This window comes from Musca autumnalis, unplaced genomic scaffold, assembly GCF_047663935.1.
Source record: "Musca autumnalis isolate F117 unplaced genomic scaffold, ASM4766393v1 scaffold_3, whole genome shotgun sequence".
Lineage (NCBI taxonomy): Eukaryota > Metazoa > Arthropoda > Insecta > Diptera > Muscidae > Musca > Musca autumnalis.
Genome location: NW_027411866.1, coordinates 71,028,827 through 71,051,585, shown reverse-complemented (window position 1 = coordinate 71,051,585; position 22,759 = coordinate 71,028,827). Strand labels below are relative to the sequence as shown.

The 22,759-nt window shown below is 34.3% G+C and overlaps 1 protein-coding gene across 1 annotated transcript; it reads right to left on the bottom strand.

Moving 5' to 3' along the window:
* Positions 1-563: 563 nt before the first annotated feature.
* Positions 564-20,447, bottom strand: Lint-1 (l(3)mbt interacting protein 1). Its single transcript, XM_073979551.1, has 6 exons — positions 20,076-20,447; positions 19,298-20,010; positions 18,969-19,004; positions 1,730-2,935; positions 1,292-1,661; positions 564-1,151 (listed from the first exon to the last, which is right to left on the bottom strand). The coding sequence occupies exons 2-6, from the start codon at positions 19,496-19,498 to the stop codon at positions 937-939; spliced, it is 2,028 nt and encodes a 675-aa protein (XP_073835652.1). The 5' UTR covers positions 19,499-20,010; positions 20,076-20,447; the 3' UTR covers positions 564-936.
* Positions 20,448-22,759: the final 2,312 nt, after the last annotated feature.

The window sequence follows — 22,759 nt, the reverse complement described above, 5'->3', positions numbered from 1 at the left end:
TGCCTAATATTGTTGATACTTGTTAGTAGTTAAACCTTTTTAAGAATAACATTCATAAAATGTCATGATTTTCAAGAATTTACCAAAAATATTGGTTATTTTGGCACCTCCATTAAATTTTGAAAACATTTATTTGACAGCTTGAATTATATGTAGTTATAGGTTTTCGTTATTTTTTGTTGGACTACGTGGGTCAATTTTTTATTTATACATCCTATCTTGTCTTTAATAAGTCTACCAACTATTTTCTGCAAAAAATCCGACATTTTTATCCCAATTATCAGTCATTTTTCATAAATTAATATAGAAAAATGTTAGTTTTCTTGGTTCGAAAACAATTACTTGACAAACTGTATGTAAATAAAGCACGAATTTCGAAAAACAGTACCGTTATCTATAATTGAGTACATTTGGTCATCGTAAGTATACAAAAATTAGGCAATTTGTATTAACAGACTCCTTTATTGATGTACTATGTATTTTAAGAGAAAGTCTTGCAATTATTAAAAAAAAAAAACAAATAAAAATAGCAAAAAAAAAAAGAAAAATAAATAAACAAAAAGTTTTTAAATATTCTTGCAGATTTTTATTTAAAAAAAGAAAACTTATACACCATTGCGACTTCTAATATTAATATAAAGTTACCAAAAAAACAGGAGAGTAAAATGGAATAAAATTTAACATAATTAGGTTAGGTAATACAAATGTTTAAGTATATAAAGTAAATGCATGTCAAAGAAAACAAGATAAACGACAGCTTAAAAACAAAATAATGATTTATGTTTAACGTTATGTAAAAAGTATAGATTAAAACACGATTATATTAGAGGAAAACAGAAGAAACCTTTTCAGAGGAAGAATGGGCTTAAAAGCCGATATCAAATCATATTTTAAAGAAAGTTAATGGAAGTTGTGTACTAATCTAATAGTTTAATATTATATTATATGTCCCGTGCTTCTGGTGGACTTTGTTGTAACATTGCCGTGGGTGTTATCCGATTTCAACGAGTCGACAATTTTAAAAAGGCTGTTCATTTGTATTTTATACATTTTGCCTGTACGTTGTAAAACTTCCCGACGATCTTTTTCCTGAGCCAGTTTCAATTCCAACGCATGTGCAGTATTTTGTAGTTCTTTATTGAGTAAAATTTCTAATTATATACAAAAAAAAAAAGAAAAAGTAACAACATAAAAAGTTAATAACAATATAAAAATTTCAAAAATGTTATTCAATATTACAACGTTGATGATGTCGACGATGTAGAAGAAGAAATAGAAGAACATGACAAACCTTTTTGTAACAATTTATCATTGCTTCTTTTACAAGTGGGACATATTTTTGTTTGACTTAAAATCTCTTTTGGATCCTGAGTTGTGGGGGCATCTTCTTCGCGTTGGCACTGAGGATGATAATGGGATTTACATTGTTCACATTGCTCGAGAATATAGCCACCCTTAAAACATTCGTTGCAAGTACGTTTGTCATCTTGAGGACTACTGGAGGCGGAACGGGATGGTGGTGCTGAATTTATGTCAGAAGCATTATCAGCACTACGCCTTTTATTACGTTTATTAGGTATGGCTTTCTTTACTTGTGGCGACAGCAAGAAAGCTTTGCGTTTCTTTTTGGTCTCGGGTTCATGGTAATTGGTACCGGATGCCTAAAAGAGTGGGGAGAAAATTCTTACTAATAATGTCCAATGATTAAAGCTAATTGTGTTAAATTTACCCCATAATGATAACTGTTATTTTGTACACAACGACGACGACGTTTGGAACGCCTTTGCTGCATATGAGCATACACCTCAGGTGTGTACAAATCAAAAATTCTCAAAAACATTTCTTGACCATATTCTTCAGCCTTAGTACGAGTTTCTTCCAATTCGTCTGGCCAATAGGCGTGAGGGGGTGTTGGACCCCTTTCGGGCGTACCTTCTTCGGAGGACGAAGATACCTCAGGTGATTTGCGCAACTTGGCTGCGGCGGCAGCTGCAGCAGCAGCGGCGGCAATGGAAGCTTTTGATGGCCTTCCCTTGGTTGCGGGAGGTTTGGTGGGAACCACAGCAATGGGCTGTGGTGGTGGCGGTGGTGGAGGAGGCAGTGGTGCTGCAGCCGCAACTGCTGCAGCTGGTCCTCTAACAGCGGCTTGAGCTCTCTTCAAGGCCTGTCTCAAATTCATACGGCTCATTTTAACGTTTGTGCTAACAGGCTGTTCCTCTTCTTTTTCCTGTCTACGTTGATTGTAGATTTCAGCTAATGTAGTACCCTTATCCATTTTGGATTTGATATCGGGCATAACAACTGGAATTGGTGTCACCACAGTTTCATTGATAACACGTTGATTCATGGGTTTCAATAGTGAAGTTTGTGATGCATTGGCACATGTCACAGCCATTTCAAATTTCTTCAATAAACTCTCTCCATTATTATTTGTGTTAGCAGTGCCAATAACACTACCACCGCTATTGGGATACTCTCTTTTCTGACCCCTTTGTCCCCTTTGTTGTTGGGTTTTGACAATTTGTTCCAAAATATTACCATCATCATCTAAATTGATTATTTCTACACAGTTCGCAGGCTCCTTTTTGCGTAACTGTGATGGAGAAGGTGGTGGTGATACCACCGTCGTCATCACTTCCGATTGTGGGTCTTTTTGTACCTCAAAATACTTTTCTATTAACTTTTCTTCACTACTACGATATGTTACCGTAATGGGTATAATTTCAACACTTGTATCGCTAATGAGTGGTACAATTTCACTGGATACCATAGCATTTGTGGCACTAACATCTGTTGGTATACCATTCTTTTTAAGCATTTTATAAAATTGATCGATAACACGACGTAAACGTAGCAGTAGGAAATTTTGTTCTGCATTAATTTCATAGATTTCTGATTCCAATTCATCGATGATACGTTTCTTTTGTTGGGGATCCTGGAAAGAGAAGAATGTGTGTAAGTAATGGCTTAAATTGATATAAAAGAATAAGAAAGCCAAATCCCTTGAAAATTGATGACTGCCGCAAAGGTTTTAAGGATCATGATCTGCTGATATTTACCTAGATTGTTCACACTCTTTTCAGAGAAGGTGCAGTTTATACATTGGCAGATGTACTTGAAAAATACAGGACCGATATTACTGCCCTACAGGAAATACAATGGAATGGGAAAGGCGTCACAACACTTAAAGTTAAAGCAATATCATAACATCCATGGCTTAAAGCATGAGTTTGGTTGCGGATTTGTAGTTGGTCGGAGGTTAAAACATCTGGTCTCCAGCTACACACCAGTGAAAGAAAGACTTGCTGCAATACGGACAAAATCAAAATTTTTCAACATCAGCTTTATTTGCGATCGTGCTCTCACTAAAGACAAGGACGAACTGGCCATAGATGTATTTTACGAGCGCTTAGAAGAAACATATGACCGTTGTCCTGCCCATGCCATTAAAATTATTTTAGGCAGGCATTAAATGCCAAAATTGGAAAGGGAAAATTTTTTGGTCCAACAGTCGGTGTCTCCACAGTGAAACATCTGACAATGGAATGAGACTGATAGACTTCGTAGCAGCAAAAAACATGGTAGTTAGCAGTACCAAATTTAAGAATATCGACTTTTATAACAACATCTGGCTGTCTAAAGACCAAAAAAATCCATACTTGGATACCAGAAACCTCCACCAAGGAACCCATGGTATGACCAAGAGGGTCGTGACGCTACCGAAGAGGCATATAAGGCTACTCTACAATCAGAAGCAGCGTGGGAGAGGTATCGGGAGAAAAGGACAGAGGAGAAACGTCTTTTCAGCAAGGAAAAGAGAGAAATGGAGAGCGGAAGTGTCCGAAAAGAGTAAAACATCAAACTGATGACTTTGATACAGGCACATTTTTCTGTAGGGACGAGGATAGAAAGAGAAAGAAGGAGATAAGACAGTGCGCTCTAACTATAGGGGTATTGCTTAAGACATATTGCTTCTAAGATAGTGCCAGGAATATTGTGTGAAGGTCTATGGTCACTGAAATAATTGGACCATACCAATGCGATTTTAGACCTGTAAAAGATCTAGGAAATGCAGATCGACAATTACGATATTTTTTGATTTTAGATCAGCCTTCGACAGCCCCTTACATGCCAAGGTATTCCAAGCCATGCCTAAATTAAGTATTCCCGCAGAGCTAATTCGGCTTTGTGTGATGACAATAACTGATTCTAGGTCCTCAGTTAAAATAGGAAAGAATATCACCGAATAGTTTAGTACCAAAAGAGGTTTCCAACAAGGAGACAGCCTTTCGTGTGATCTCTTCAACATCCCTGCTGGAAAAGGTTATACGAGATGCAAACGTCAAAAGAAGTGGCACAATCTACACCAATAGTCACATGTTACTTGCTTATGCTGACGATTTTGACTTCATGGGTCGATCAGTAAAATAAGAAACTGATACCACCGACGTAGCCAGGGGGAGGCCCGGTCCCCTCCCGAAATTGTAATTTTTAGAATTTTTTTTTTGTATATTTTACTCAGAAAACATCAACTTTTGTCCGTTGGGCCCCCGAAATGGTGTTGAGATGAATTTCTGACTACGTCCCTGACTGATACCTTTAAGAAATTCGAAAGAGAACTCGAACCAAAATTTTGAGCTAGTTAGAGACAAACAACATCAGTTGTGAAATAAAAAGTTGAATAGTATTGACCAGCAAATGCTACTATGTCTTAAATAACCAGTACAATAACAATACCAATTCTAGTCAAACAGAAATAACACTTTACAAAACACGATAATGCCCATGCTAATGTATGTTTCCAAAGCCTGTATGCGTTGACGGTGAATATCGGGCCAGTATGCGTTGACGGTGAACATCGACGTCGTATGAACATCGAACTGTATCGGCTATACAACGACAAAAAAAAAAAAAAAACATTGTTCCACAACATCCCATACGGGACAAGGGAGACTTCTCTCATATCAATGAGTGCACCCCGATTCATATTTAGCTCAATGATATGGGACCTACTGTTTATCGCCGAGTCCGAACGGCGTGTCTTAAGACACCACTTATGGAGAAGTTTTTCATGGATGAAATACTCAGGAAATGTCGCCAACATTACTGAGGGGTATTTTGCCACCGTTGAAAAAATGTTTGATGTTGCTTGGCCGGGGAATCGAACCCCGGGCCTTCTGCGTGCAAGGCGGGCGTGCATACCATCGCACCACGGTGGCACCCGACAACGACATCAGTATAGTTAAAAGTATCGAGGTACAACGATTGCGTTGGCTATGCCATGTCGTAAGAATGAGCGGTGATGTACCCACTAAAAAGGCGTAAAAATACGGTGCGTAAGGCAGTACACCGTGGTGCAATGGTATGCACACCCGCCTTGCACACATAAGGTCGTGGGTTCGATTCCCCGGCCAGGCAACATCAAAACACTTTTCAACGGTGGCAAAATACCCCTCAGTAATGTTGGCGACATTTACTGATTATTTCAGCCATGAAAAACTTCTCTACAAAAGTGGTGTCTTAGACACGCCGTTCGGACTCGGCGATAAACTGTAGGTCCTATATCATTGAGCTAATATGAATCGGGGTCACTCATTGATATGAGAGAAGTCTCCCTTGTCCCTTATGGGATGTTTTTGGAACAATTATAAGGCAGTACACGCAGAACTTGAAGGGTAACGCTTCGATGGAGTGAGTAAACAAGTGGAAGGCGAGATCGAAAAACACGGTATTCCAAACTGGAGAACTAAAGCAACACATAGAGAGGAATGGAAATCGTTTCTTAGTTCGGCATATGAGACAAAGGTTCTGTAGAGCATTTGTGCTCACGCCTTTACGCTACCGTAAATGGAAAATTCTCTTAAGTGTTGTTAATCCAGCAATACATAGCAGTTTTTTGAAATACACTCCACGTCAGTAGAATAGAACACCTAAATTTTTGTTAATGTTAGCTTATTTATCTCAAAACGAATTAATCAACGTTTTTAATCTTGTAGGGATTTAAAGTCTATAATGTTCCGTATCAAACACAGAAAAAATTATGTTTCTAGCTCTTCGCGAAATGATTTTCTGACCAATTTTCCGATAGTACTATGAAAAATAGACATTTATTTTTGGTCATCAGGATAGAACATTCACTTTATTTTCGCGAATTTTTGAGTTATTGACGCCGAATATTCTTTCAGTCGATAAAGCAAGGCTTTCTAATCATTTTTCACCAAAGAAAACCTATAAATAATTCCGCGAACACCGAAGTAACAGCGTAAAAGAGTTTAATATGACAGATAATTGAAACATCTCGGAATATCAATAGGAGTGGCGCAGTAATGTCATATTTCTTCACAATTAGATAGAATATGACACAGACAACCTTGACGGATACAATCGAGTTCTTCGGATGCTGATAAGATGAAACATTTTCAAAATAATTATGAAAAACGTCAAAATTTCTTATAAAAACCATGATGTTTTGTTCAATAAAATTGTTTTTCCGCGAACAAGTTTGGCGTTTAAATCTTTGGAAATATGCTTCAGATTTAGACGAACATAATCTGATATGAAAACATCCTCTATTCAATACACTGAAGGAAATTTTAGCACTTTTTCAAATTTAACACAACCTTTGGACTTTGAATTTTATATGTGTTCTTATTTCGGTGTCCGCGACTGTTCTCAACAGTATTATGTTCCAATATAATTGGACCAGGTTATGCTCTTCATACCGGATTTTACGATGTAGTAGTTTTTTTTACTGAACTCGCATATATAAAAGCCCCGTTTTCGCGGGAAAACGGGGTCATGGAAATTGAGGTTTTGGGTTTCGTATGTTGCTTTTAAAAAGTAATAAAATTTCGCTCAGTGTATTAAAATAGCGGTTGTTTTCATATCAGATTATCTTCCTCTAAATGTGAAGCATATTTTCAAACTTTTAAATGGCAGACTTGCTCGCGGAAAAACCATTTTATTGAAAAAAACATCAAGGTTTTTATAAGAAATTTTGACGTTTTTCATAATTACTTTGAAAATGGTCCATCTTATCAGCATCCGAAGAACTCGATTGTATCCGTCGAGGTTGTCTGTGTCATATTCTATCTAATTGTGAAGAAATATGACATTACTGCGCCACTCCTATTGATATTCCGAGATGTTTCAATTATCTGTCATTTTAAACTCTTTTACGCTGTTACTTCGGTGTTCGCGGAATTATTTATAGGTTTTCTTTGGTGAAAAATGATTAGAAAGCCTTGCTTTATCGACTGAAAGAAAATTCGGCGTCAATAACTCAAAAATTCGCGAAAATAAAGTGAATGTTCTATCCTGATGACCAAAAATAAATGCCTATTTTTCATAGTACTATCGGAAAATTGGTCAGAAAATCATTTCGCGAAGAGCTAGAAACATAATTTTTTCTGTGTTTGATACGGAACATTATAGACTTTAAATCCCTGCAAGATTAAAAACGTTGATTAATTCGTTTTGGGATAAATAAGCTAACATTAACAAAAATTTAGGTGTTCTATTCTACTGACGTGGAGTGTATTTGAATTAATTCATCATAAATTTTTTTTTAGAATTACAATTATGTTTTAAGAATGTAAAATATCTAATGAAAACTCATGAAAAATGAATATATAGGCTTCTCTTAAATACAATTGTGAGCAGCCCTGCTGTAGAGGGCCAGCCAACTAAGTAATGTAATGTATACATTTTTAAGTATGGGGACACTTTTCAAGTAAAAAGTGGTAAAACTGGAAAATTCTTGCACGTAAAGGAACAGAGCATAAGTGAGTATAATGGTGCATCTTAAAACCTAAACCATGTTTACATAAGAGCAATACATATGTAAACATACCATAACACAATTCAATAAGAATCTGAAATTGGGGTTAAAGCTTTAAATAATTTAAATCGGGTTGTACCGTTATATAAAGGATTAAACACAATGAAACTGAAACTCTTCTATGGTGGAAGTAATAACAAAAGTTTTTAGACTCCCTTAAGTGATATTAAACAGAAGATAATTAATTGTCCATTCTGACCTAATTTTATAAAAGAACGAATCACCTAATCTGTGGTACCCTTAAACTAAATGTCAATAATGTTCGCAAAGCAAATGAAAATACAACTCAACCAAATGCAACTCTCGACAGTTAAATGGAAATTATGATATTCCATGTTAATTATCTTTTATTTTATAGAATTATAATTTGGATACAAAGACTATTTATTATGTACTTATGTTTATAAAAAAATGATTGAAACCAACAATTATAGATATAAGAGAGCTTGATTAAACAAAGAAAGTATATGCATACAGCATACAGTCATAATGTATTGTCGATATATCTATAATATATGTACCTATTATATATGTACATACATATATGTACATATTATGTATTTTTACTCAAACACATTGGTCATATAAAACAATTTTTACGAGACTGAGACGAAAATATACAACAAACTGTAGGAACAACAATAAAACAATTAACGACCTTAAATAAATAATAGCTAAACTAAAATAAAACTCACACAGCCATATCAGCAGAGTACATGATAAACAACTCAAAGAGCGGATAGCATAATACATACTAGCAACAACAATTACATACACACATAGGTGGAAAAATTGAAATTAGCATCAACTAGAAAATGGCGATCGATCTGTTGATACAATCAAATGAAACAACATTAGGTAGTCCTGGAGCATCATGGCTTATAGAATTCCAACAAAAAATATTCAAAATTAAAACGAAAATGTATCTACATGGCCATGACTTAATGGCGAATTACAGCAACAAATTGAATTCATTTATGTATGCCACTTAAAGAGTATTGTTGTTGCATATGTTCATAACATTTTCAATTGAATGTAACCCTCGCTCTAGCACACTGGTGTTATTCTTTGGGGGACATCGCTATCTATTAGATGCATAGGTAACATGTCGACAAAATATTGGCCAATCTGTTTTAGTACAATGACTCACGGTATTTAATTTAAATTAAAATACCCATGAATGTTTGAAGCGACGTGTAGGTGTTTTCAATACATTTTTAAGCAGATTGTAATAATTCTCCTACTACTAAATATTTACAGCAACAATAAATAAAACGTGCACATATTACTTTCATTTGCAAGAAAAAACCCCATTGGAATAGAAGGCAGGTCGATTAACCTCGATTCTATTAGCTAAAATATTTTAACCGGTTTAAATGAAATTTAACATGCTGAATTATATTGGGTGATGATATATTGATGTTATCAGTTCGTAGAGCTTTCACGTTGGGAACTAAAGACTTCATAAAGAACGCAATGGAATTATTGTTGTTATCCTTAACCATTAAATAGAGAGATGAAAAAAGGACATCAAGATAGGAAAAGTGTAATAAAACATGTTCCCACATACTTTAATTTTCACGTTAAATTTCATCAACCTTTCTTCCCTTATTTTCTATGGTTTAGGTTGATAAGAATATATTTTTTGGACAAACGCTTTTTATTGCAACAACTTTTAATATTCCTACTTTTTTAAATGTATGTCTTCCCTTCAAACAGTTTCCCCTTCACAAACAGGAAGAAGCACAATGGGTTAAAATTTGCGAATCGGATTATATGAATAAGTAATATAGATTAACAAACGTTCTATAAAATCTGAATAAAAATACAGTTTCGCCAAATACATTCCTCCTACCTCCATAATTACATTAAACATCTTATCTATTTGAGAAAAGCATACATACATATGTATCTTCAAAAATCAAAATACATTTGTCAACATAAACAGATATAATGCTAAAAATAGATTTCGGTGATTTTGTATAATGTGTGTTTTGGTGCACGTAATATTGAGTCGCTTCAACTAATGTCTTATTTTAAACAGCTGCACATTACTTTTTGAAGGGACGAAAAAGTCATTCATTCATTGATGTAGGAAGACAAAAGTCGAGATTAAAACAAATATAGAAAATCCAATAAGTGATTATGCTGTAAATGACATATTAGACGTAATTCCCAAGATTCCTTCTAAGAGCAGCTGCATGCACGTGTTTACAACAAGAAGCTGTCGTTGTCGACATTTAATTGAATGCCTGTCTTAGGTGAACAAAGACAAGAGAATAGAAATCCATAGGTAAATATTTTCTCAAAGACAATTAAGAAAATATTAAACTTAAAATCAGTGGTTTGACTGGTATTGATAATAATCAGGTATTTATAATAAAGACCTAAATACGAGTTAGTATCCAATCTCGCAAATTCCAACTTGACTATGGATGCAATGGTAATCTAGGATCAGAATCGCCCAAACCCACCACCCTTCTCTCCCTGACAATACGGTTGAGATGGTAAACATTTTAATGAAAGGTCATTACATGTTATAACTCTAAGTTTATAATGCGGTACTTGTAAAAAATACTCATTATAAACCCCTTCCTAAACCATTATTTGAACAAGGACCCGTGTGGCACGAAATTTATGGTAATTTTTTAGCCACTACAATAAGCAGTTAAGACTTACTTATTTTAGTGGCCAAAAATAACTGCAAATTTCGCACGACATTCACTTGTTAAAATAATGGGTTAGTAAGGGGTTTTGTAATGAGAATTTTTGCTGGTTAACAATGATATTGACTACTGCGGACAATGTAATAAGACGTACAAACGGGAGAAAACGAAAAGAACGTCTTCTTTGTCAATGTTCTGTGCTTATTTATACCCTCCACCATGAAATATTCTGGACTTACATAGAATAATTAGTTTTCTTTCTGTTTGACCACTGGAAATATCTTATTTTTGCTAATCGATCGATCAACCAAAAAGTTGAACATTTCTGAAATCGGGCGGTAACATTACATAGGTGCTATACCACAATGTGGACATATGTTTGCAATTTTTAGTGGAGAAGTTTTTTAAGCACTTTTAACCCTAAATGCCAAAATGACATCTAATTACATTAAAATGAGTATTCCAAAACCTACACCTATGTCAATAACTGTTTGCGGAGGCGTTTTTCGACCACTGGGAACCCAAAATTCCAATTTAAAATTTTTTAATGTTGATAAAATCGTCCATATATCTGAAATCGGGTGGTATCGTTATATGGGAACTATACCAAAACATGTACATACATGTCCAAAATTTTTAGTGGAGACTTTTTTTGACCACTAACAATCCCAAATGCCAAATAACGGGTAATTCGGTCTATATATATAACTACAAACGTGTAAATAACTGAAATCAGGTGGCACATAGACTCAATGAGTTGCATAACTCAAAAAAAAAAAAAAAAAAAAAAAAAACGTTTTCTGAGTTAACTATATCTATTTTTTTCTAGAACTAAACGAGTTACAGCTCATTTACTACCTGTTTGACATAATTCAACAAACAAGTTATTTTTTTGCACAGAAATTTAACACTAATATCTGGCTGCCTGTTTGCAAAATATGGTCATGTTATTTTATTTTTTGTGTAATAATCTTATTAAGTTGGGAAGTCAAATTTTAGTCGCCAACTAAAAACGCGTTTTTTCGAAATTGGATTTTTTCGAATGTTTAGTAAAGTGTTTCCGACCACTTAAAATCCCAAATTAGAGCTAATTCGGTCTGAAAATGTAGATAAAAACGTCAAAATACATGAAATCGGGCGGAACCGCCATATGGGGACTATTCCAAAACAACGAACAATGTTCAGAATTTTTAATAGATACGTTTTTGACCACTTCGAACGAAAAATGCCAAATTGCTGCTAATTCGGTTTGAAAATGTAACAAAAACCGCAAAAAACGTCAGGAACCGGGCGGTACCGTTATATGGAGGCTATGCCAAAATATGGCATATGTCCCAAATTTGTAATGGAGAAGGGTTTCTAACCACTAACAATCCTACAAATGCCAAATTATAGCTGATTCGGTGTGAAAATATAGCTACAAACATCAAAATGCCTGAAATAGGGTGGGCTAATCCGAAACATGAATCGATCTATGTTCACAATTTTTAATAGATAAGCTTTTTGCCAACTTCGAACTTAAAATGCCAAATTGCTGCTAATTCGTTTGAAAATGTAGCTAAAACCGCAAAAAATGCCAGAAACCGGGGGTGCCGTTATATGGGGGCTATACCGAAACATGGGCCAATGTCCTTAATTTTTGTTAAATAAGCTTCTTGATCGCTAGCAACATAAGTACCAAATAATAGCCAATACTGTCTGAAAACGTACAGTGCTGCTCAAAACATTTGCAACTGGAATGACTAGTTCATATTTTATATAGTTCTGAGGTAGTTTGTGGATTTGAAATGCCAATATTTTTGTAGATTGATTGTTTATTGAATTCTTTTTAAAGATTTAAAAATTAATTTGCAAAAATTTCACTTATTTTACAAAAAATATACAAAACAAAGCTCGTACTCACTTTTGGTTCTGCTCAAAACATTTGCAACTGAGAAAATTTTATACAAAATCTGAAGAAATTATTTTTGTTTTGATAATATATTGTGAATTAAACATTTTATTTATTATCTGGAGACATCGTAAAAGAAACAGTTAACTAAATAAATTAATATATCCTTTGGAATCCTGTGCTCTAAGGATAATTGTCAAATACCAAGGTTTTATACGATTTTTAATAGTCTAGAGTCCAGATTGGAGTCCCGGAACCTCCTATATGAATTTAGATTACTATACCTGATTGGGTTCGATAAGAACTTAAGCATATTTTCAAAAAATTACTAGTTTTACGTGATTATATACACGTTTAGATGCGGTATTATGCCAAAACATTCTGTTATACGACATTTCTGGCGTGTACATGGTGAGATTTTGACATGCTACCTGTCAGGTTATTTCTTGGATCTGATAAATATTAAGTCCTAATGTATCCTATAACATTCCTGTCCATAAAAATACCTCCTGGGCAATATAAAACACCTTCTACATTTTGGGTCAACTTTTTCGTATAAGGGGACAAATTCTATTATCTTTCGTTCTGGTGATCAATCAAATTTTTTCAAGTAATATAACTTAAATATTGATTTATATCGAGGAGAAGTACTAGGTTTTACTACTCCAAAAACATAGTCACACATTTTTTGCATAATTTCTATGAAAATTCCACTTTTCCTGGAAATTACTGTTTTCCCAAAATTTGCCTATTTTGGTATACCGGTGTCCTTGGCATGTATCGGAGGTGTTTGCATAGATTTATCGGTGTCAAGTCTTTTTTTAACATCTGTTGATGTCCTCTGAGAGATCTGCTTAATAATTCGTATAATTATTTGATCATCCCCTGCAGTAGATGTTGTTGTCCTTGCATCTCCTTCCCATCTTATGGCGATTTTAGATCTTTTTACGCGGTATCCAACTCTGTTTTACATATTGTGATGTTCCTATAATTATTTTTGGACCTCGTCGGATCCACAATTTTCAAAAATTACCATTTTAGCAAATCGTAGATAAAAATTTCTGGCCATAATTTAAGTTTTTCTTAAAAAATTAGACATGTCTTGTTTTCGGCATACTTGTCTATCAAAAGTAAACATATGTGGTATAAAATGTACTCCTCATGAAAGCTTTTTGTCCCCTTCTTATGATTAAAAACAATTTGATGCCAATCAACACAAAAAATCGTCAAAAATTAACTAATAGTTATTCGTACCACGGAGTTGCAAATGTTTTGAGCAGGCTAAAACATGTGTTCCTCCGATATTTCACACATTTTTTAAACATAAGTGTTCATAACTGAATAATCCTTTTTAAATCTTGAAAATATGGTGAACAAAAAATCAAATAACAAAAACAAACAAATTTCAAAACTCAAAATGTCCCTAAAAATAGACTGAATGTGATATAGGCATCTGAGTTGCAAATGTTTTGAGCAGCACTGTAGGTACAAAGGACAAAATACCTGAAATCGTTGACGCCGTTATATGGGGGCCTATTCATTTTCACATGTAATTCGAATAATTTCCGTTGTAATTCGAAAGATTTCACTTGTAATTTGAGAATTCCAATTGAATTTCGAATTATCTCATTTGTAATTTGAGAAATCCATTTGATATTCGAATTATTTCATTTGTAATTCGAATTTTTCCATTTATAATTTGAACTTTTTCATTTGAAATTCTGAATGAAAAACTTCGATTTACAAATAAAATAATTCAAATTACAAATGAAAAAATTCGAACTACAAATAAAAAAATTCAAATTACAAATTCATAAATTCGAATATTAAATGAAATTCTCAAATTACAAATTAAATAATCCGAAATTCAATTGGAATTCTCAAATTACAAGTGAAATGTTTCGAATTTCAAATGAAATAATCAAATTAAAACTGAAATTCTTCGAATTACATGTGAAAATGTTGTAGAGTGACTATCAGCCACCTCTGGGTAAATTATACGCATTTTTACTAGCTTTTATTGCTAGCGCTTCTATAATTTTCTTTATTATAAGTTATAATTATAACAAATATTTTTTAAATAAAAAAAAATAAATACGCATTTCAATTTCAAGCGGTATTAGCGTCCTGGATAAATACTGATTAAAAGAAAACATAATGCGTACTGTGAAAAATAATATACACAGTCTTACATAAGTATACGTACGCCCCATAAATCTCGGGTTTTAGAAAAAGTAATGATATTTATGAAATTCCAAGTACATAGGTTTATTTCGTCTCACTAATAACCAATATTTAATACAACAAAAGTATATTCCATAATATAAATAACGGTAAATTTTACAAAAACTAAAAAATGATACTTACAAAAGTATACATACGCCCCAAGGAAATATGAGTATTATCGTACAATTTATGGAATTAGCAGCAAAATTTATACATATTATTGTTTTGGCGAATGTGTCTGGGTGTCCGAGATATATTTTAGAGAAAAACAAGTTAGCCAAGGATATAGTCGGATCGGGGCCGACTATGTGATACCCTACACCACTTCCCCTGTGCATAAGCTTTTGACTGGTAAAATTCAAAATATTAAAATTGGGATAGCTTAGCGCCTTTGCTCTGAATGTCTTCATTAATACAGGTCAATTTTATTGAAACGCGTTTAAGTGCATCGTCAGAATAACTCAAATAAAAAATGGAAAAGTGGGATGTATGCCAACCATCAACCATCACATTCCGACCCCTGAATAATATCCGACCACTACCAAAATCAATAGGTTTATTCCTCTGTGGGACCCCCATTAACACCCAAAATTTCGTGACGATCCAATCAAAATTACGACGTGTAGCGTGATTACAAAGAAATGGAAAAATGGGATGTATTAACGACTATTGCGATATCTCCGTTATTTGGCCACCTACGCCAACCTACTTTGCATCATTGTAAAGATGGGATTTTCTACTTTCATCGTCAGACTTTGTTTTTGGAAGGTCCCCAACCAATTATTATTAAAATCGCAAAAATGAAAAGTTGTGTTCTATTAGTGGCTATTGCGATATCTTCATTGTTTGACCACCTACAACAACCTACTTTACATCGTTGCAAAGACGATATTTTCTACTTACATTAGTAGGTTTTGCTTTTGGCATACCCCCTACAGAAGCTGAGATATTCGGTTTGGAAAAAACATTGTCTTTTTCTCCAAAAAAGTTTTTTGCCCATTCCGACCCCTAAATATTATCGGACCATCACCAAAATAAATAGGCTTTTTCCCCTGCGGGACCCCCATCAACACCCAAAATATGGTGAAGATCCGATCAAAATTACGACCTGTAGCGTGATTTTTTTAAAAGTGGAAAAATGGGATGTATTACCGACTATTGTGATATCTCCGTTATTTGGCCACCTACGCTAAGCTACTTTGCATCATTGTAAAGACAGGATTTTCTACTTTCATAGCCAAGTTTTGTTTTTGGAAAGTATCCAACAAAAGCTGTGTTATTCGTCATTAGAATTAATATCGAATAAATTAAAAGTTGGGTTCTATAAGCAACTATTGCGATATCTTCGTTGATTGACCACCTACGATAACCTACCATACATCGCTGTAAAGGTGATATTTTCTGCTTTCATTAGCATGCTTTGCCTTTAATATACCACTTATAGATACGGAGATATTCGCTTTGAAATAAAACGTTGACTTTTTCCGCAAATAAGTTTTTTGCCCATTCCGACCCCTGAATATTATCCGACCATCACCAAAATCAATAGGCTTCTTCCCCTCCGGGACCCTCATCAACGTCCAAAATTTGGTGACGATCCGATCAAAATTGCGACCTGTAGCGTGATTACAAGGTTTAGATGGACAGACGGACAGACGGACAGACGGACGGACTGACGGACGGACACACATAGCCAGATCGACTCAGCTCGTCGAGACATTCATTTTGGTATATATAAGTATGGGTCTACGACCATTATTTCGATGCGTTACAAACTTTTTGGCATAAACCAACTTATAATACCCTCCCCACATAGTGGTGTAGGGTATAAAAAATAATTTTTGTGTGTTAAGTGCCGTTATTTAATGCCAAACTTCTTGTATAGCTCGTTAAAGTGGACCCTTGCTGATTTCTTTCCGTTTTAGGTATTTGAGTATACAAAAAGCCACAATATTAGTGTCAGATTATAGATTTTGAGATCCTAGAAAGATTTTTAGTTGACCTTGTGCATAACACACCTTCCTGGGTGTCGATAAATTCACATTTTTCCTGGGATATCTCAGGAAGTTAATAGATTCCCCGGAATTCTTTGCTCAAATTACATACAGAAAACCTTGAATTGTGTTTTAATATGGCGTTATATAATCCTTGGACACCAATTGAATTTTGTTGTATTAAATATTGTTTATTAGTGAGACGAAATAAACCTGTGTACTTGGAATTTTATAAATCATTACTTTTTCTAAAACACGAGATTTATGGGGCGTACGTATACTTATGTAAGACTGTGTATATGTATAATATATCTTTACGTTAGTTAGGCACGCATAAAATTGTAATTACAATGGTTGTGACAGAAATAAGGCTATTTAGGACCTATCACCTTTCAACGGTTTCTCAACCCTTTCACAATACTGACTAATGTCCTACATAAAATTGCATAGATCCAAATAATAGATTTAAATGCCACAAATTTCATGAAAATATTTACCTACGCTATCCGCTTTGAGTATTAAATGGTTAGTCCCCTAATAAAATGTGATTCATAATGTGTAATAGGTACTACTAATTCTGTTGACGAGACGAAGATGACATTTTAGGTTATTTCCCCACTATAGTTTGGAAAAATGCACAGTTTAACTTCTCTGTAACGAATACTTCTCTGTAACGATTTTTTTATAAAGCTTAAATAGGAATTCCCTCAAAGCAGTTTCTCCATAAGGAAGTAATTTGTTGTTCCTCCAACATATTCATTATAGAGAAGATTTACTGTATCCAGTACATATTTTAATAGCATGAACAATTGTGACAAAATCGATATTTATATATCAATTTCCCAATTTCCTACAGCTCTGTTAAAACCTACATTCATATTTATCCATAAATTCTAACATATCTCCAAATCTTTTGACCAAAATATAAAAGGCATTATTTAATTTAGTTGCTGGATGTCTGTTTTTCTTTTAACGCCATTTTACTCACACATCAACAACCACAACAAGTTAATCAAGCTGTTTTTGTTGTTGGCGCAAACAAAAGCGCCATCTATCACATCAGCCGTTTTGGAGACCACACGACGCAAAAAGGGAAATGTCATTTTTGACATTAGGAATTGATTGCTCAGTAAAACAGAGAGATATGGAACAACAATAAAATCAAGGGGCAAATGATATTCTTTAAAATTAGATATTTAAGAATTAATATTTTTGGAGTTTTAATAACACAATTAAAATAGAAAGCTGTTGAAAGAAATACGTATTTTATTGTTTGCAATATAAGACTATTTATGATGTATGTCCAAAGTGTATTACCTAACATACTTGCTAATTTGTAGTTAATACATGGACAATGGTTTATTGGCCAAATTTCATCAACGATGGATGAAATGAAAGGAAGTCCATTGTTTTTTCCATAAATGTGGGTGGCTAATTACAATGCTCCTTAACATGTTCTTGATTGTACATTTACTTCAGTTTTTGTTGTTGTTTGTAAAGTACAAACCTAATGATTTCGACCCAAGAACAAAGAGATCATTAGGATAAATTATCCTTGCAAACAACCACATTAAGTATATTTTCATAAAAAATCGACCAATAATTCCCACTTTTGCAAAAATATTAACTTTTTTCTAATAATGATGCCTACGTCACATATTTTAGTCACAACATCTTTCAGTGGTATGTTTGTGTGTATGTATGTCTATACATATTAAAATATTTATTTATGTACATAGAGTTTATCAATTTAATTGGGAGAATTGGAAACTATGCACATTTATAGATAATTTATTAGAATTGCTATAAATTTACAAGATATTTAAGTTATACTCCTCCCACTTCTTCTTGTTTTTGCAAAAATATGATGAACTGAATTTTATTACAATTAACAACAAAAACACGTTGTTCATGTGACGTCTCTGGTGCTATGTGTAAACCTTTGAACGTTACCTCGAGATAGGCAACACAATTACATTGTTACCAAAAAGAGGGCAATGGAGATATACACTTTCCCATAGATTTTTGGAAACTTTAAGGATATGCATAACAAATAATACTTTGTGCACTTTGTGCGAATAAAAGTGAAAGTTCTGAAAATATTTTGCTTAAGCTGAATGCCATCAAACTAAACAAGACCGTAATGATAAAGAAGTACACTACCTCAGTCGGAAGCAACAGAAAGAAAAAAACGTGTGCAAAATAAAAAAAGAAAAGTTTTTACAATAACATACATTAGATCCTACTATTCCCGAGAAGTAACAACATGTTAACCACTACCCCCCAAGATATCCCTTATCCTTTGTTATCCTTCTTTTAATAAAAATACAACTAATTATGTTCATACTTACTGCATCGGGTTGTTGTTGAAACACATCCAAGACCATCTGAATAAGGCCAACCACCAGCACAGTGATGATGAAACAAAAAAATAGAAAAAATATAACAAGAGACGAATTAGTTAATAAATCAATGATCGAATTTATTTCACGCATGAGAAAAAGTAAAACAATTAAAAAATCTCTAACAAAGAAAATATATTTTTTAAACAATGACCACCATCCAATCCAACCTGTGCGTATATGGCTGGCTACTACTAACAAATTCATACATCCGTACATACTAAGTACTTTTGCCATTTTGTTACAATTTTTTCCCCGCATCGCTCGCTCTTACTCACCTGATGAACCTTGATGTGAGCCTTCAGTGCTCGTTGGCAATAGATTATATCATTTTTAATATCTTTGGGAATTTTGAAAAAACTCTCCATATAGTATTGGAACAAACGGGATCCAGTTAAATCTCGCGAAGCGGCAGCCAGCACAATGTCACTGTCGCCGCCACTGGAATTAACCACAAATGGTGGAACTGCCGTTGACATGTTTGCTAATTTTGTTTTATTTTTTCGGTATGGTAGAAAACGACGACTCTGCTTTTCTCTTCTTAAGCTTGCTTGCTGCTTGTGTTATCTGCTTATTTTAAAAATAAATATCTTTTGTCGCTTATATCTTGTCTTTAAGAAATCGCTCGACACTCAAATTACTATTCATTGGCAAATTATGTTGGCGTTTTATTCTAATCGCACTTTACAACTGCAAGGATAATATTTCAAATTCCAAAATTTTACAGGTTTACTCCTCTTTGAAATTTAAAAGACGTTGTTGATTGCTCCACAAAATCCAATCGAATGGAGTCAACAAGCAAAAAACAAAAATGTTCTGCTACTGCTGGTTTTCAAACGTACATTCCCCAAATCTCTCTGTCTCGTGTTATACACTCCCTCTCTTCTGTCGTGTCTTTCTCTTCCGATAGACCATTCATTCATTGACATTTGACAGTTGTGCGCGCCTTGTTTGCTGCCCGATACAACTTTGAATTTTCACAATTCTATGTCTGGAAAATTACATTTTGTTTTAATTTAAAAATATATTTTCCATAAACCAAAGTGCCAATATTACCATGTTTAATATATTTTTTAATTTTTATTTCACCGTAGTTGTAAAAAGCACTTGATTTTAACAATTTCAAATTTTGCGTCTGCTTCTTTTTCAGTTTGAACGACGTTCGTTTTGTTGTTTGCTAATGACAGCTGATGCTGCTGTGTCACACACATCCACACAAAGTGAATATTTTTACAGCAGTTGAATTGGAAATTATTTTGTTTTATTGTCAAAACAGTTTCAAATTAAATTGTTAATATAATAAAAACAGTAAAATCTTTGTAATAACTTGTCTCAAACAACTTTTGTTCACAATTAAGCACTTTATGAGCACACTTCTAGCTTCTTTGCCTGATAAAATAGCACAAACATACATACTCACACATATACACATAAAAACTTGGTAGCACTTTTTGGCATTAAAAGTGTAGTGTTGTGATGACATGTGAACCTTTTAAAATAAAATGTTGTTTTTTTTTTAATTTATTAAAAATTCCAATTTAGCTTAAACAATAAATTTATATTTGTCATAGCATATCAAAACAACTAACGTTTTCCAAACCATTAAACAGCTTGCCAGCTGACACAATCATATGGGTAACCTTATAAAAAAACGTTCCTTTGACAAATGTTCTTGAAATCAATCAAAATCGTTTTTAGTGGCATACGTAACGTAAACTATTGGTATGTTCCAGAAATGCAAGAATCTACTAATTTTTGGCCTGTTCCCGTACTTTATAAAGTGGTAAAAGTCGTAAAAGTTGTAAAAGTCGTAAACGATTTTCATATAAATTTTGTGTACGGGAACGCAAAATGTGTAAAAGTAGTAAAAATTGTAAAAAGTTTTTAGTTCTGGAACAGAGCTTTTTACTATTGTTGTCGATAATACCCCGGTTACACTATTGAAGGTTAACCCTGTGGGATTTATAGATCCAGTGGGTTAATCTTAACCGTTTATATATACAATTGTGAGGATACAAATGACAGCTTACTTTTGTTTATGTGTACATAAAAAAAAACAACATAAATAAACTTTAAAAAACTGGAAAATAAATAAAGGCTTAAGTCTCGTTTAGGGGCACCTCTCGGATCGGGCTGAAATTTTCAACATAGGTAGTCCTTGGGACCCTGATCACAACAATATATATATTTTCCGGGGGAAGTACATACTTCCCGAGATATGGGTCTTGACATTTTACTATTTTTACTTGGGCAATATGGGTATCATTTTAAAGCTGATGGTGAGTACTTTTGATTGCGTTTACGACTTTTGCTCCTGTCCATAGGAGAAAGTCTTAAATCCCGCCCAATGGCCGGCTACTTACAGAAAACATCTCGAGGGTGTTTGTCAGTTCACCTACCGGGCGCGTCCCCACCGGCGGATAGGGGGAGGTGGATGATCATACTACTTCGTTTCTGAACTAGGGAAATCACTTGTGGTATGACCTGTCGGTGCGAAGTAGTGAGATCACCTGCCTCTGGGAATTTAATTTCCCCGCGGACAAAAAACTGACTACGGGGGTGTTCCCCTAAAACAAAAAACAAATATGAAGAAAGTCGGAAAAGAAAATAAAGTTACGGTGCAGGGCATGGTAGAACAAATACAAGGTAAAGTTAATACTACAACAAATACAACTCGAACAACAACCACAAAGGAATTTGTTTTTGTTTGGAACGTTAGTGTCAAATATAAATGTAAACAAAATAAGGAAATGTCTATAAATTATTGGAATTTAAAAAACTAATAATTTTTCACATTTGATTGAATATTTTGAAAAACATGAATGAAAACTGGTTAGATTTTCAGTTTGAATGTTTCCGTATCATTCCACTAAATACACAATATCACGCAGGAAGTAGAATTCTTGCCAAAATGTTTAGGGTCGCTCGTAATTCATTGAAAAAAGAGAAGCTGTTTCAATCTTTTGTTTTTGAAAACAAAAAGCACATGTTTATTAGGGCTTTATTATTTTCAAGTTTAATAAAATACCACACATATTAACAAATATTGTACCGCCTCTATAAGTGGTGTCGTTCGGACCTGGAGGAGGTTACGTGTCATTGATATGAAGGAGTCTTTATGGGAAATTGTTTTTATTTCAGATGAATAATTTTTTTCTTCAAAAAATATATATCCCTAACATACATCGAACATAGAAATAAATACATAAAATGTCGTATGGAATTTGACACTAACACTACAACCCAGTTCAGTCAGCTGGGTATTGCTGCTACCTTTTCTTGTTCTACCATGGGTGCAGGGCTTAATAAACCCAGTACCGGCGGGTGTTGTTGATCTGCCTACGAGTCACACCCCGTCGTCATCATGCGATCGTAAGCAAATCTCTCCCACAGATGTGGGTGCCTTGGCATCTGTGGTCGAAGGTAATGCGACAAGCACACAGCCGAAGGGCAATTACAGGGAGGAGGAAGCTAAGGAACTAAGGGGAAGCTCAAGCTCGACCCAGCCTTCAGATACAGGTAGTGACTCAGACTCCGAATCCCAAACAAATAAAACCGCAAAAAGGAGGAGATCCCCAAGATGGTAGATGATGTGGGTAAGGGCTTTGAAAACCTCACTACTCACAAAAAACAGCTGTCTGGGGCTCAACGGCGCAAGCTCAAGAAGCAACAGGCAAGCAAAAAGGCAATTCTGCAGGATGCTCCCAAGGAGGTCACGAACACTCCCTCAACTTCATCGG